Source organism: Osmerus eperlanus, chromosome 22 (genome assembly GCF_963692335.1).
Source record: "Osmerus eperlanus chromosome 22, fOsmEpe2.1, whole genome shotgun sequence".
Lineage (NCBI taxonomy): Eukaryota > Metazoa > Chordata > Actinopteri > Osmeriformes > Osmeridae > Osmerus > Osmerus eperlanus.
The window spans coordinates 2,379,489-2,393,175 of record NC_085039.1 but is presented as its reverse complement, the minus strand read 5'-3'; the positions used below and the strand labels follow the sequence as shown (position 1 = coordinate 2,393,175).

General features: G+C 38.3%; 2 protein-coding genes across 6 annotated transcripts in view; both read right to left on the bottom strand.

The window, feature by feature from the left end:
• Positions 1–1,116: 1,116 nt before the first annotated feature.
• Positions 1,117–7,271, bottom strand: LOC134008496 (protein FAM83B-like). Its single transcript, XM_062447900.1, has 5 exons — positions 6,890–7,271; positions 6,303–6,793; positions 5,660–5,824; positions 4,594–4,718; positions 1,117–4,460 (listed from the first exon to the last, which is right to left on the bottom strand). Exons 2-5 carry the CDS (start codon positions 6,741–6,743, stop codon positions 2,330–2,332), a joined length of 2,862 nt encoding a protein of 953 aa, XP_062303884.1. The 5' UTR covers positions 6,744–6,793; positions 6,890–7,271; the 3' UTR covers positions 1,117–2,329.
• Positions 7,272–7,333: 62 nt separating this feature from the next.
• Positions 7,334–13,687, bottom strand: part of myom2a (myomesin 2a) — a 43,372-nt gene continuing 37,018 nt past the window's right edge. For all 5 annotated transcript variants that reach the window (XM_062447889.1, XM_062447891.1, XM_062447890.1 and 2 more), the window contains 8 exons: positions 11,159–11,246; positions 11,010–11,048; positions 10,632–10,737; positions 10,280–10,443; positions 10,026–10,062; positions 9,895–9,917; positions 9,743–9,798; positions 7,334–8,213 (listed from right to left, as the gene is read on the bottom strand). In XM_062447889.1, coding sequence (XP_062303873.1) covers positions 7,731–8,213; positions 9,743–9,798; positions 9,895–9,917; positions 10,026–10,062; positions 10,280–10,443; positions 10,632–10,737; positions 11,010–11,048; positions 11,159–11,246 — 996 coding nt within the window. In that variant the 3' untranslated portion in view covers positions 7,334–7,730. The remainder of the gene's footprint in view (positions 8,214–9,742; positions 9,799–9,894; positions 9,918–10,025; positions 10,063–10,279; positions 10,444–10,631; positions 10,738–11,009; positions 11,049–11,158; positions 11,247–13,687) is intronic.

Here is a 13,687-nt window from a genome sequence, read left to right as displayed (position 1 = left end):
TGACCCTGGACTGTGCCTTGACCTTGATTGTGGATTACCCTTGAACCAACCGTCTTGATGGACTAAGTTTGCCTTTGCCTCAATTATTATTTGACCCAGTGTGTGGTCATGACTGACTACTTTACGTGATTGAAGTAAATCAGAACCATTAAAAACTCTGAACTGCATCTGCGACTGTGCTCTTCATTCCAACCTGACAGTTATAAAAGTGTGTGTTTCACATGTGGATGTATGAACATTTCATTTGAATGTGTTTCACCTGTATCTGCATTAGCATAAATGTGCCCTTTTCATGTGTATCTGTAAGAACATTCCATGAGTACAGTATGTGTGTGTGAATGCGTTTTATGTTTCTATAATGTGTGTAATATGTGGGTGTGTCGTATAAAATGTTGTAAGTTCTCATAGTGTGAAATATACAAAATACAAAAACGTCACTGGAAGTCAGCAAAGTTTGATGCAAGGTGTTTTTTGGACCCCAGGGTGACAAAAAATCCAACAAACGAGTGTGGTCACGGGATCAGACTGGTCTGTTTTCTCCGGACATTTCACGTAAACATTTTCTCCCTACTATATTGTGTTATTTTGCTATTGGTACTTTACAGATGGTCACAGATACATTATGCATCCTCACCCATTTGGTGTCTTGTTCTGGCGGTTTTTGATTACACTAAGGAATTCCCCTTACTACTACTAACTACGCTAGTACTGACCATAGACATGCAGCTGGGCCATATGAGTTATAGCTAGGGCCTCTAGAGGCCTGCAAAGAAAAAAACTGCATGTCTACAACTAGTCTTCTCTCACTCTCCTCAGCTCTTGATGCCCAGATCTCTCATTTAGGTTCCCTTAGGCTCACTTATCTATCGTTTACTGGTAATAACAATCAGTCAAGAGCTGTTCATATGCTTTCCAGTAATATAGAATATACTAAAAGGATGAATGAGAGTTTCATTTTAAATCAGATACATCCATAATCATAACCCATCTTCATTTCAACAGTGTGATGTCAATTTCCACGTCAGGTTTTTCACATACGTTTTCAGTAGAATGGATGTGTGTATGAATATTTCAAGTGAATGTGTATGAGTTTCATATGTGTTTGTGTAACAACACTGTCTGAACGGCCCCTCATAATGATGGCAGCAGTTGCACAATATGCAGGTACATAGCAATGCATGATGTGTGAGCATGGGTGTCTGGGTCAATGAATGCATTCAGTATTCAAGTCCTCTGAAGGGGAAGGCCTGGATCTTCAAATTGGCACAACTGCAGTTTATTGTGTGTGACATCAGCTGATGACGTGACACGCAGCCCAAGTGCCATGCCAGAACTAGCTCCATCAATTGAATAGCCATTTAATGTCAATCCGACTAGCTCAGTGTCCTCTTACCCAAGTTTGTGAAAGATATGTGAGGATAACCAGGAACCTTTAATACAAGATGATACATTTATTATGTAAATAGTAAAATAACCAATTTGTGAAAAGATTGAAACAAGTCAATACAAAACCTTCCCTCAATGTAGCCAATTATAAAGGCAATCACAATAAAATAAAACAACATGTGCATCGTGTGCATGGAGGTCTTAAGTGATCAGAATTTCATGCTCTAAGTATACAAACTTAGAGCATGGGAGTAAAGTCTCAGTTAACTAACAGTGGTCCTGTGGACCAACACAAGATGAATATTCACAAAATGGAAGTCTGATGACAAACAACAAACAGTCTGAAAACTGTGATAGAAGACCAAATGTGACGACTTTGTAGAAGAAAGAAATATGCATCACATTTGGTTTGTTCACTGCAGACCTCCGTATACATATAAATCTTAACCATAAAAAACTAACAACATTCCCAAAATGTCACACATAAAATAAGAAACATTGATACATAAACATGGCATGAATCGTCCAAAGAAAAATTTACAGAAACATCAGGAAAGCGGATTAAGTATATTTTGAAAAGACTTACAACTGATATTGAATAATGAAACTGAAAGGTTTTTGTAGGTATTAATAGACCACTCAACAACCTCTCTAAAATGTCTACACTTACTTTAATGTCAAGAATCCTATGCATTCATTGTAGAAATTAATATCCCCAAATAAACAAAGATATTCATTATTATGTAATCGTAAATAGTATTTGATTTCTACGTACTTTGTCTCTTTGACACAGTAACCCACACAGGTGAAAACTATGCTTTCTAAACAAAGTTGGAAAAGTACCAACAGAACTACAACTATTTACATTTCATTGTTACTTACTGGAAATATTGGTCACCGCAATATTTACGTTTTGTTTGACTATTTGGTATCCAGAATGGATTTACTTATTCTTGCTGATGAGATTTCCTACTCGTTGCATGAATCTTCCAAACTTATTTTCAGTAGACGTTTGGGTCTGGTAGTTTGTATAGTTGCCTGCAGCAGAAACAGAACCTTGTCCTGAGCCACTTAAAAACGTGTTTTTGTTCTTTTCTGAGGAAGGTACTTCTCTGTTGTTTGGCATTGGATGTTCTGAAGGTCTTTTTTCAACTGACAGAAAATGTTCAAATCTGCTGTAAGCCTTCTTCCTTATAGGGTCTGGAAGAGTGATTCTAGAACCCAGACTGTCCTGATCTACGTTTGAATTACCAATTGGATTAGAAAATAATTTGGCTCTTGAGTCAGAACAGTTTTGTTGCTCCTTATCACTGTCAGCAAGAACCATACCATGCTTTGATCCAGATGAAGTTCCTGACCTCATAGAGTTCTTTCTTTGGACTGTTGGCTCCTCTTTGGATTGTTCATCGGATCGAAAAATAGCAGAAAGTTTTAATCTCATTGAATTCTTCCTCTGAAGAGGATTATCTTGCTCAGGTATTGCTTTTTCTACCATTACTACCCTCTCAGCCTTTATATGCTGGGATTCTTCAGCGGTCTTGGATCTGATTGAATTCATCACATGAAGTGGTTTATCCTCTTTCACTGACATTCCTCTGTCATCTGCGAGAGAAACTAAACTTGAGTAGCTGCCCAGCTGGTTAGAAGTAACAATACTACCACTTACATGGCCCTCTTTCTCCTCTGGAATGCCAATCAAAGACATCATAATTCTAGAGTCCTGCACATTAAGACAGGTGGGTCTGAAGTTTGAGGATTTAAGTGAAGGCTTCGTCATCAGTATTCCCAGGTCAGTTGTTGATGTTGTCCTTGTCGGAGGCTGGTGCCAATCTAATGACTCAGGATGCCTTTTTTCTGATATGGTCTTGATGTCATAATGAGAGATACTTCGGTGGCTCTCTGTAAGATCTGTTGTAAATTTCTGGTTTCTTTCAGTCTCTATCAATCTGTTCTGATCATCAGGTTGATCTCCTGAAGTGAAGCCATGTCCATGGCTAGATGGCTCCGGTTTAAAACTGTGAGCTGAGCTGTTTTCCAACTCATTTATACTGTAACTCTTTTCCAGAATGTTTACTGTTGGCTTCTCTATATGTCTCTCTACAGCTGAAAATGCAGACTTGAGAGACTCTTGACTTTGCCCAGAAATATGATTATTAGTGGCAAAATCTCTTTGCTGGTGCAAATAATTTTTGTTTTCCAGCCTTAACTGTTCCATTCTAGTCTGGTTGTCCATCCACCTAATAGGCGTTGGCAGTTGTGGTTGTTTGTCAGCCGAGACACTTTGAATACTATGTGGTAACATTTGCGTGTCCTCACACATGTGTATGGGTGATTTCAATCGTTCTTGCAGATAGCTATTGAAAATCAATGATGATTTCATACGGGATGGTGGGATTGGGTTCCTATTAATCTCTGGCAGTGTGTCCGTATGATGCAGGCTTTCAATTGATTCAGCCAATGTGTGGTCACTGTTATTGAGGTATGAGTCAATCTTCCACCTGTTTAGAGAGGTCTCTGAGTTGAAGGGAAGCACATACTTGTCAGTGCTATAGCAAGTCCTCTGTGTGTGGAGAAGCTGATTCATCTTGCCTGTCTGTGCGTCGTTGCTACTACATTGGTTGGGCCTTTGTCTCTGAGGGACACAGTAAGCCCCAATATCTCTTGTCCTCAGTTGAGTTGTTGAATTACCTTTCTGCAGCTCTCCAGTATAGCTGTGCCCTCTCAGCAGTTGCCCAGACTCTGTATGGTGAGAGTGATGCAGTCTGTCTTGCATGCTTAAGCCTCTGGTTAACATGGGCCCATCGTATCTTTCATCCTTGTGTTGTCCCATAAAGGTACTCAAACCTGTTGTCTGTGTTCTATATCTCATGTGAATCAGATGGAGTGAGGTATGACTGGAGTTAGGGTTGTACACTGACACTGGTTCCCTAAGGAACACACTTTCCTGAGAAAGTGCAGCTGGAAGAGTAGAGCGGGCAAATAGTCTTCTGAACTCCTCATCATATGACCCCACAAGTTGCCCAGTGATCACTAGAACCATGCTGAGGTTGATCTTTTCATAGGACCACATGAAGCTAGGACAAGAGACCAAAGGTATTTTTCATCAGACAAGTTTTAGAATAGTTTAGGCAAACATAATGTAACATAATAATATTATTAGGTGGAAATGCCTTGGAGTGGAAATAAGTCATGGACTGTTGGGAATACCTGTACGTCCCATACAACACTGTTCTGCAATCCACCAGTATGAACTTCTGTTCCAAAGCTCCATTAAACTTTGCTCCAGACCGACACTGATATTGCTGACCTTTTACAGTTCGAACTCGGACGTTCTAAATTTAAAGAAAGGAACAGATTTCATCATTCTCTTCTTAGAGGTACATACTGTAGGCACTCACCACACACACACACACACAAATAATAAAACATCTTGTTTCCCCCCTTGTTTTTGTGTTGGGGTTTTCTAACCCCAACTTTGACCTTAACCCACATATTAAACCTGAATATTTAGACCGTGTGGCACACGTTTTTGATGTATGTAACGTGTGCAACCTTAGCATTCTTTTTTAATACTACATTGTATATAGCATACACTGTGCACCAAAAGTCTTTGGATAGTGACACATTCAGTCCCTTTAGACTTTTTTTGTGTGATGAGTTAATAGTATTTTAAAGTGCAGCAGTTTCATTTTCAAGGAAAATCACTGGTGAATTAAACTATGGAAAACTATCTGGCAAATCAAGTGGATAACTGAAGAATACTGATGATCACTGTGCATTAGATTTTATACTTGCTACAAGTAAACAGTTTGCTGTAATGTGTGTATACAGTAGATTACAGTGACATTACATACATTATGAGGTTAGACTACCCAGACATGATTCAACATGACAGGATCACCAGGGAATGTGCTTCAAGCATGCAGTGAGTTTTAAAACCTTTGTCATGACACAAACCTTTAGTGAAATACTTAATTGTGATTCTAAAAAAGTAACATGCTGTGAAACAAGAAAATCATCCTGCATGTTAGTGCAAGAATTATGAAGGCAAAGGCCAAAGAATTTGAATATATGACTGGATTTCTTTTAAGGTGTGCATTAAATGTCAATTTAAAATGTTCCTGCCAAAGAAAAGGTCATGGCCCCAGGCAACCTTTCATAACGATCAAACATGCCTTTTTGGTGCTAAGTTCACATGTTATACAATAATAAGTATTAAATAGAAAATAGGTTGATTTCAATTGCATCTAAAAAGTTACCATTCCTTATCTACCTTGAGATCTTTGATACAAACGCCTGACCTCTCAGCCATAGTGTGGAAACTTTTGAATTGGATATCATCCAGAAGAATGTAGACGACCACCCCTCTAAATGTGGCACTGATAAGCTCCTTGAAGATGTCTACATCAGTGAAGACATCCATTGCTATTGCAATGACCTGTAGAGAAAAACAATAAAATATGTCGTTTCTGTATGACTATCAGTCTCAATAAACAGGGAATCTTTAATACTTGACACCTATGCTTATTTCCTGCATGTATAATTGTGTTTAACACCTGTGTGCAGTTGCCGCAAGGAGGTACTGAATGTTGCATTTTGTCTCGAAATGAACACTGCAGTTTCTGTGCACAATTGAGCATTTTCTATGATAAGTTGGAACTCCACAACCTTTTGTTTTTGGAATTACCTCTAATTGTTCAAATGACATGTGGAAACCATGTCATGACGTGTGTGGCTGACATTTAGAAACAAGTTTGGACTTGGTTGAGATGGTGTGCCACAAATGCAGCTGACAGTACTACCCTTTCCATACTGTATTCATGTCTGAAATGCACTATGCATATATTGACTAGTACTATGAAACATTATATTAAAAAAAGAATGAGAACGTATATTGAGCATTTTTGTTTCCTTACCTGTCTTGCCTCTTGGATTTGTTTACGAATCACCTCTTTGATAGTTGGTGAGCTTTGTCTGGGTGGATTGAAAATCAGGCTGATATTTGTTTCTGTGTTCTCATGGTTAATCTCAGGCCATCCAAGTTCGAGGTCAGGCACCTCCTCATCCGACTCTGTGGGAAAATACGTTGATGGACTTTTTTCTTCAGTTTCATTGTTAACTTCCAAGTCATCATCGGGAGCCGGTAACATTGCATTTTCTTGAATAAAGAGCAGTTCCTCTTCTGATAGAAAGTCAAAAATGTTCTCAGCTTTCAGATACTCTTGATAAGCATTTCTTCCACTGTTGACTAGGGCATAGATGGCAAGCCGATAGGACTCCTTGTAGTGTGGCTGAATGAATTCCCCTGCAGTCACCTCCTCTTTCAATGATGACAGACAAGAAAGACTGGACTCCATTGATTTTACTTACCAAAGCCCTTCTAAGTGCAACAGATATACCCTTTCACCTTTAAAATAACATGTATTTATGATTAATTATTATTTTATGCACAACTATATATTTCTTAAATATCAGAAACATGCATATTAAGTTTAGAACTTACTTCATGGTCAGAAACAGACAAAGGTCCAGTTACATTCGATATTGCCTTGAGACTTCGATTCAACATATAGAAAAGATCTGGAAACTCCACAGTAAACTACAGATGAAAACTAGAAAAGTGAGCAGGACAGGATGGGTGTGGATTTGAGGTCTTTATGCAAATAAAGAACCAGTTTTTATCTCCACCTCTTTGCTCTTCTGAGAAGAAAGTTCCTCCCATTGGATTTAGTGTTCTGTAAGTAGTCTCTTGCTTTGTGGGTTAATCTAGAAAGACCCTAATGTGCATCGTTGTTGTTGTAGGCTACAGTAGGTGTATTTGTGTCTACAGTCGACAAGCACCCTCTGCTTCATTATAACTATTACTTAACCACTTTACATTCAACTTAACAGCATTGAGGTTGGAGGGAAGTCAAAAGAAAAATCATAATTTGTGGAGGCAACAAGAGAAGGTGATAGATATATTTTATTATTAACATAGAGTATTGATATTGTGGGGGAACACAGTCATAGTCTCTTTGGCATAATGATTGTGGATGAACCAGTCCTATGTCTGCCTTATGTGATAACAGAACACAGTTGGCACTCTATGACGATTCATCTGCTGGCATTCCACTACACTGTATAGAGGAAGGTGCAAACTTGAAACACTGATGATTAACATGGCCTCTACTCTGGTCTTTGTCAGTTTTTCTGGACTGTTGAGACTGTGAGACCACTTGGCATACTATGGCTAAAATAGGCAATGTATTTATACCTTCAAGTAATGGCTCTTGGTTTCACACTCATGCTATAAATAAGAACCACTAAAGCCTTAATCTTTCTCAGGCATTATGATCCCTTTTTTACTTTCTTGGGGGAGTTGGGGATTTCATAGCTCTGGGTGGAGTGGGGGACTTAACACTGCGTGGGGGTGTTGGGGACTTTGGGGTGGGGGTTGGAGACTTTATGGAAGGTGCTGGGGTTGGGGATTTGACAGATGGAGGAGGGGTGGGGGTAGGGGTTTTGGGTGGAGGAGCAGGGGACTTTGCTGCCACAGGTGCAGCTCCTCCTCTGGACATCTGGCCCAGTTTCGGCTCTGGGATGTCTTCTCCTTGCTTGTAGACACTCACTGTGATCTCCACAAACTCGCCGCCATATTTGTTCCGCACGTTGATGCTGTATTTGCCGGAGTCCTCAGATGTGACTGCATTGATGGTGAGGCTTGAGAACTTACCAGCTTCAAATGCTATCTTGGTGTGCTCACTGGAGGCAACCTCCTGCTCATTCTTGAACCAGGTGACCTCTGGAGTGGGGTCACCCCAGACTGTGCAGGTCAGACTCAGGGTCTAAGTGTGGGCGGAAAGTGGCAGGAAATTGGTGCAGTCAGATAGAAAAATCTCATGGATATGCATTTTATCAGACATATGTAAATATAACTTAAACATACAATGCTTATCTAAACCACCTCTTTAACATTGTAACCTCCAATCATAAAAAAAAAAAAAAAAAATCATATAATTTTTAGTAAAATAACGCAAACGATATTATCTTAGAGTGTACAAATTATTACCGCTCTAATGGACATAAGTCTTGAAATCATGCTGTGATATCTCTGTTACTGTATATACAGACACGTGACAAATTAAACGAAAAAACAACATAAAGCGTTTTAGTGAGGTGTTGCGCAATATGTCACCAGAGCAGTTAGACGGTGTCTAACTTGTCAGTCCAAAATGGAAGGAAAATTCAACTTACGTAACAATTTATAAAAGAAGGCTTCCATCAAATCATACTATTCCAAAAGCTTTTTTACGTGAACCAGATTTTTGCTTTGCACCTCTGATTAACCATTGATGACAATAATCAAACAATAATAAAAAAGCCCTAAACTAGAGTAACTATATACTGGCACAACAGCAGGTGCAATGGACAACAGCCTGCATCACGTCCATTTACGCCAAACCAAGCAACAGGTCAGATCACTAACCACGAAACCTTACACCAAACCAGCAAAACTTAACGCCCTCTTACAAAAGCTAAAAAAAAAAAAAAAAACACTTTTGCTTTTTATATGTGTGAGGCATAGCAGTTTGCTATAAAGTTTTGTCATATAGTAAACACACATACCAAATGTTTAAAGTATGGATGTGTATTCCAAACATTACACACTATCAACACAAATAACGGGATTTTTATTTTATTTTTCTCAATGGCAAGACCCACAAAGCCAAGAAATGTTTTCAGTTCTTTTTTTTTTTTATAACATAAATGTTACTGTTGTCTTCTACTGTGCTTTTGTTGTGTGAAGAGTGGTAATACATTTTGAGGGAAAAAAGGTTTTCCTCTTATGTACTTGTATTGATAGTGTGTTATGTTTGGAATACACATCCATACTTTAGAGTTGCTCTTCAGTTTTTCCTTAATATTTTTGCACCAATGTATGAGCACCATGGTCATCGCATGTACACGTTCTAAAATAATTAACGTTCTTTTAACAGATGTATTTCTCACAGACAGAACTGAAGAGGTGACTTTAGTCACTATTGAAACACTGAGCAACACAAAGTTGAGCAACTTTTGTGACTGAAGGTCCAGCCATCCGTGCCACTTAGGTATTTTTCTCCTGTCATTGTGATTTGCAATCAAGGTCAACAGGGCCTGCTCAGCATTTTTGTACATGCCTCTAGCATGATGTGTTGATGCATAATGTTCATGATAAGATGTTAATTGCTTGATTATATAATGTACATCTGTATGGAAGACTTTGCATTTGTCTGTTTAATGTTCAAGTCTAAGTTTTTCCTTCCACTTGTCTGTACAGTATTAATAAAATATAGCTTACAACCTTGTGTACAGTGAATGTTTACATTCTCACCTTCTTCTCCATGATAGTGACAACATCGGGCAGACCACCAACCACTCTACCACGGTCTGAGGATTGAAATATAATTAACATTAAACCCACTGTACCCACCCACTAATATCCACAGCACACTGGGAATACATTGAACTCTGTGAAATACTCACTCTTCTCAGCAAATGCTGCAGCCCTAAAGAGAGCAAATGAAGAAAAATGTCAGTATAGATTTAATAAAAACATTTTTGATCACTCAGTTACAAACAAAAAACACAAAAAAGAGGAGCAGTGAGTATCTTACTTCAGTCTCTGGTACTCCTCAAATGCATCAGTGTAAGCTGCAAAAAATGTTAACTGAAATAAATCATTTGCGCAAACACTGGTGAGATTACATTTACCCCATCAGAACAATTGAAAACAAGAAAAGAAAAATTTAGCAAATATTTGTTAGACTTTTTTGTTAAGGACTATCACATTATGTTGATCTGTGAGACTTGATAATGCGGTCTTTGACAAGCAAAACATTTAGTATGCTGTTATTTCTGGGGCTCTTGCCTTGTCCGGAAAGGTCAAAACTACGGGTGTGGGAGGTTGGAGAATCCAAGATCTCGATGGAGTACTGGCCCTTCTCTTTGTCTGTAGGATCACAGATTTGCATCCAAGCCATCTCAGCAGTGCCACCAATTCTCATCTTCTCAGAAGAAGCAATCTTGCTTTCTCTGGGTGATAGAGAAAGGTCATGTTTCATTTTAACATCATGTACCATGCAATTTATTTTTCCACTATATACATTGTTGAATAATTTATGGAAACATCAATGTGCCTTGGGGGCTCATCTATTACAGGTCAGTTACAATACATTGACATAAATATATAACGTCTAGAACGTACAGTGGCATGATTATACCTGTGGAACCAGCTAGCCTTTATCTCCTCTGTGTAGTACTTCATATAGCACTGCAGTCTGATGCCCTCAGGAGTACACTGGAGGACCAGATCAGATGCAGATGACCCTGACCAAACAAGCAGATGCAATTAGATGCAGTATTTTAAAGCACAACAATATGAGCAATGTAGTAGCTCATAATCAACTCAAGTGTCATGCCAGTGTACACTTAACTGTATACGGTATGTAAACTAGAAGGCAGGAAAATACATATTGAACATTAAAGGCTGTATTCAGCCTATATTCACTTGGGAACTGTACTGTTGAATTAACATTTATCAATATAAAAATGAGTGGTGTAGAAAAACTCAAAATACCGTTCTCATAAGAACAACTTACCAGCAATGTGGGCAATGGCGTTGATAATAGCATCAAAGACTGAACCCCCCCAAAAAGAAGTTAGAGAGAGGGTTAAATATGGCCTACTAAAAACAGATTATATGAGTAATCAATAAGACTGTAATAATAAAAAAATCTTGGAAGAGTACCTTGGCCAGAAATGTCAAAAAGAGATGCATCCTTTCCTCTATCATCGCTGAGTGTAGCTTTGTAAATGCCCTGGTCTTTCCTGGAGAACTGGAAAATATTTGAAAATATGTTACCACTTCCCAATAGGCCTTACTGAATAGATATGAACAATATTATTTTCTAAACGATATTAATACTAGTGCACAGTGCCTGTGATGCAGTCGGTGATTAACACAGTCAGTGGAACACACAAATACAGATTACTCGAACTATAGATAGTGCACAGTGCCCGTGATAAAATTGGTGGCACACACACACAGATTCCGGGAATTATAGATAGGGCACAGTGCCCGCGATGATGTCGGTGACACACACAGATTTCTGGAATTATAGATAGATAGTGCAGTGCCTGTGATACAGCTGGTGATGACAGTTCTTTTCAGTTGCTTTGGTACCTATATTTCTCAGATCGAAATTCTGTCATCACTGCAGTACTTGTTCAACCTCCACATTATCTAAGTCACTTATGCACGTCATAAAAGCACTTGTACATTCACTGTACAAATTCACTGATCCATACTGAAAGTTTATAATTGTTATATTGTCCTTCTGTTAGCTAGCCAGCATTTCATCAATAAAGAAAACCCTTTAAAAGCAGCTGATTCAATGTTATGCCAGCAGCCAGCACTGCCAGCCTGGGAGAGGCGGTTAGAACCGAAACTGTACTGTAGCTAGTGGTACGTGCCAGTGGAGCGAGTGGTACGTGACAGTGGAGCGAGTGGTACGTGACAGTGGAGCGAGTGGTACGTGACAGTGGAGCGAGTGGTACGTGACAGTGGAGCGAGTGGTACGTGACAGTGGCTAGTGGTACGTGCAGGGTCGGTTTTAGTGATTTCGGGACCCCAGGTGTAGACAGGCATGGGCCCCCTTAACTCCTATTCTCACCCTTTTCAATCCATTAGTTACTAATTCATTACGTGTGTACAAGTCTGCTTTACATTACAGTCACACCATTACACTATATGCAACATAATGTCTAAATCGACTACTTTGTATGGTGAGCTTGTAGTGAGACGTCAAAAGTATGGTTTGGAGTCTGTTGGCACAAAGAGTTAAACTTATATTTCAAAAATGAAAGTTTAGCCTGTACGTTCTCCTATTCTAAAATGGCCGCAAGGCAGTTTGACAGTAAACAAATGCTGCAAGACAATGCATCTGCCACGAGACACTTGCCTACCACTATCAACAGAACAGTAACTGTTACGTGCCAGTGGAGGCACGCACCACTAGCTACAGTATAGTACAGTTTCGGTTCTAACCGCTACTGCAGCCTGGTTATATTGGTAGTAAAAGAAAATTCGCTTCAAAATAACGAAAAAAAATAATCCCTATTTTCCTTACTATGAACTCCAGTGCGTTAAGCGCTTAGTTTCATTTATTTGCGTATGCCTTTGTTAATTTCATTAGTTCATAATTGCATTAGTTCATTAACGACACAAAAATCACTGAAGTTATCATACAGCCTCATACCTTAAGTGCACATCAGTCCAAGCACTTGGCGAAGCGTATTTTTTAAGGAAATGTTGAAATGCTTATCCAAACAACGTCAAATTGCACACCATTGGATTATAAAAAGTACACCTGCAAAATATGAAATTTGCAGTGCCCAGGTAGACAGACAGACATAGATTCCTGGAGTTTTCAGAGAGATGAAACAAAACATATACAACATGACACAAACTAGAAATAACCGCCCCGCTGTTGTATGCTACCACCTATGGAGGACCAAACCAAACCTGCCATATTTACAAATGAATGAATGAATAAATAAATGACCACATCCATGCATTTAGACAGAAATAAATGAATAAATGTATTAATTAATGCACAATTTTCAATCAATAGTTACTTATAATTTACATTTATTTATGTATTTATTTGTGTATTCATTTATTCATTTATTTATTCATTTATTCATTCATTGTTCCCAATATGATAATGAGAGGAGGCCAGCAGGCGAATGAATGAATGAATAAATAAATGAATAAATGAATAAATGAATACAGAAATAAATAAATGAGTGAATATATAAATGAATAAATGCAGAAATAAATATATTAATATAGAAATATTAGTGTTAAAGTGAACCAATTATCTATAATCTTTTTTACATTTCCTCACTCAAAAATGTATTCCTTACATTACTTAGGTTTAAATTGATGTATGTATTCATTTTATTTATGTATTTATGTCTAAATGCATGGATGTGGACATTTATTTATTCATTTCTAAATATGGCAAGTTTGGTCCTCCATAACCACCAGCCAGTCAAGCTGCAGTTTCCATTTATTTTTACAGTATTTATCAAATACTGTATAACTAGTGTCATGTATGGTTAGGTACATCCAAGAAAAGGGTTAATGTGCCTCACCTTTAACATAATAATTTTGTTAATGATCTAATGGTCGTTCTTAAAAGATAAAATACTATGTTAATACATGTAGACCATAAGCTGTATCATGCTTATTTGCTGTTAATTGTCATCTACA